This window comes from Peromyscus maniculatus, chromosome 3 (assembly GCF_049852395.1).
Source record: "Peromyscus maniculatus bairdii isolate BWxNUB_F1_BW_parent chromosome 3, HU_Pman_BW_mat_3.1, whole genome shotgun sequence".
Taxonomy (NCBI): domain Eukaryota; kingdom Metazoa; phylum Chordata; class Mammalia; order Rodentia; family Cricetidae; genus Peromyscus; species Peromyscus maniculatus.
This window is the reverse complement of record NC_134854.1, coordinates 80,183,535-80,185,192: the sequence shown is the minus strand read 5'-3', so window position 1 is coordinate 80,185,192 and position 1,658 is coordinate 80,183,535. Positions and strand designations below refer to the sequence as shown.

General features: G+C 38.1%; 1 protein-coding gene across 1 annotated transcript; it reads right to left on the bottom strand.

Annotated features, from left to right (window-relative positions):
• Positions 1-334: 334 nt before the first annotated feature.
• LOC143272161 (vomeronasal type-1 receptor 90-like) lies at positions 335-1,243 on the bottom strand. Its single transcript, XM_076566055.1, has one exon. It carries the CDS (start codon positions 1,241-1,243, stop codon positions 335-337), a length of 909 nt encoding a protein of 302 aa, XP_076422170.1.
• Positions 1,244-1,658: the final 415 nt, after the last annotated feature.

Sequence of the window (1,658 nt, the reverse complement as noted above, 5' to 3'; positions counted from 1 at the left end):
ACTTGTGGGGTACAATGAACCTAAAGAACTCTGCATCACTCGGCAGTAGAAATGTCACCAGAATGTACATTCATGACACCACAAACTTTAGTTAAATGTAGGAAGAATCTTGGTTTGCTACTTGAACAATTTAACAGTTTAAGAAGAATCTGTGTTTTTAAAAAAATAATTGCGCCAAAATGACTCTTCACAACCATCTGTATATCCAGGGGGGAAATGACCTCTTCTGACCTTCGTGGGGACCAGGACACATGCATACAAGCTGACACAATACTCATAAACATAAATAAAATAAATAAATCATTTTATTAAAAAATGAGATAATTTATGCTTTTTAAAAAATTTGGTGGCGCACTGATTGTATCTTTTTCAGAATATTGGTTATTCTGTTATCAGAACTGATTTGTACCAAAGGAGTAATTGTGGGATAGGTATTCATCACAAACTTCTGAGCAGTCAGGATGACTGGGTTGTACTTTAATAACAGCACTGAGGTGTATGAGATGATGAAGTCCACCCAGTACATGACCACAAAGACAACCACCAGCAGCAAGATGGTCTGGGTGGCCCTCTTCTCAGGGGACACTCTCGGTTGGCTGATGCTGTGAAGATGCTTACATTGCCTCTGATGTCTGAACAAGATAATCACCATGTATGCACTTGTGGTCAACATAACTCCTACAAGAAAGACATCTCTGAAGATTGTCACTGTTGAAGACAGTGCACTAATGATGTAGTTCTTGGGGAAGATTGAGCAATATTTGGTGACCTTCATCTGGTTGCTCTCACTCACATTGGTAAAAGCACCAACATAGAAGATCCACCTACTACTGAATGACAAATTGAAAGACCAGAGGTAGAAGAAAGCATAGATTGTGTATGCTTTAAGTTTATGTTTAAATTTTGCCAAGAAAGAGGTACTGGGACTGATAGTGACAGCCTGGAACACACTCAGGAGGCAGGTGATGCAGATGGAGAGGCCTCTCATTGCTCTGTTCATGTAAAAAATTGTCTTACATTTGAAGTCATTCTCAAATTTCAGTGACTCAAGTATGTCTGTAAGCCAAAGGTCCCCTCCAGTGAGGACAATCACTATGTGGACGAAGGTCAGTTGGCAGGAGATTAGGTCTGTGGGCTTAGGTCTGTGCCAGAGGATTATGACAGTGTAGAAAAAAAGGAGAAACATATTGGCTAGAACTCCAAGTACAGATTGGAAATAAAGGATATTGTTTAATGTGGACATGTATGCAAAGTGTATTCATCTCAGCATTGTAGTGGAAGCATATTTCATATATCTGGAAAAAATAATATTCATCAAACTTATGATTCACTTGTCAGTATGTCTATTATCATCACCCTGTTTTACTTACCAATTTTATTAACCTGTCTCTTTAACTTTTGATGTTGTTACAGACTGGATAACATATACTTCTATATACTTCTCCATGTATCTACCTGTATATATAGCATACCAGAGATGATAAAGGCATTTACAGTCACATCCTAATCAGAACACACACTTTGTGTGCCTGTATTGCACTTAGGTGTCATGTCTTAGAAATCCAATCCATATTGTTATTTTACCTACCTACCTCCTTCTTTTATATTGATATCCCCTCCCTTTAACTTAGAACCTCCCATTTTCTCATTTTCCTGAT

Bases quoted from the DNA above. Each gene is read 5' to 3' on its own strand.
- LOC143272161 (XM_076566055.1), bottom strand. From the start codon at position 1,243: ATGTCCACATTAAACAATATCCTTTATTTCCAATCTGTACTTGGAGTT.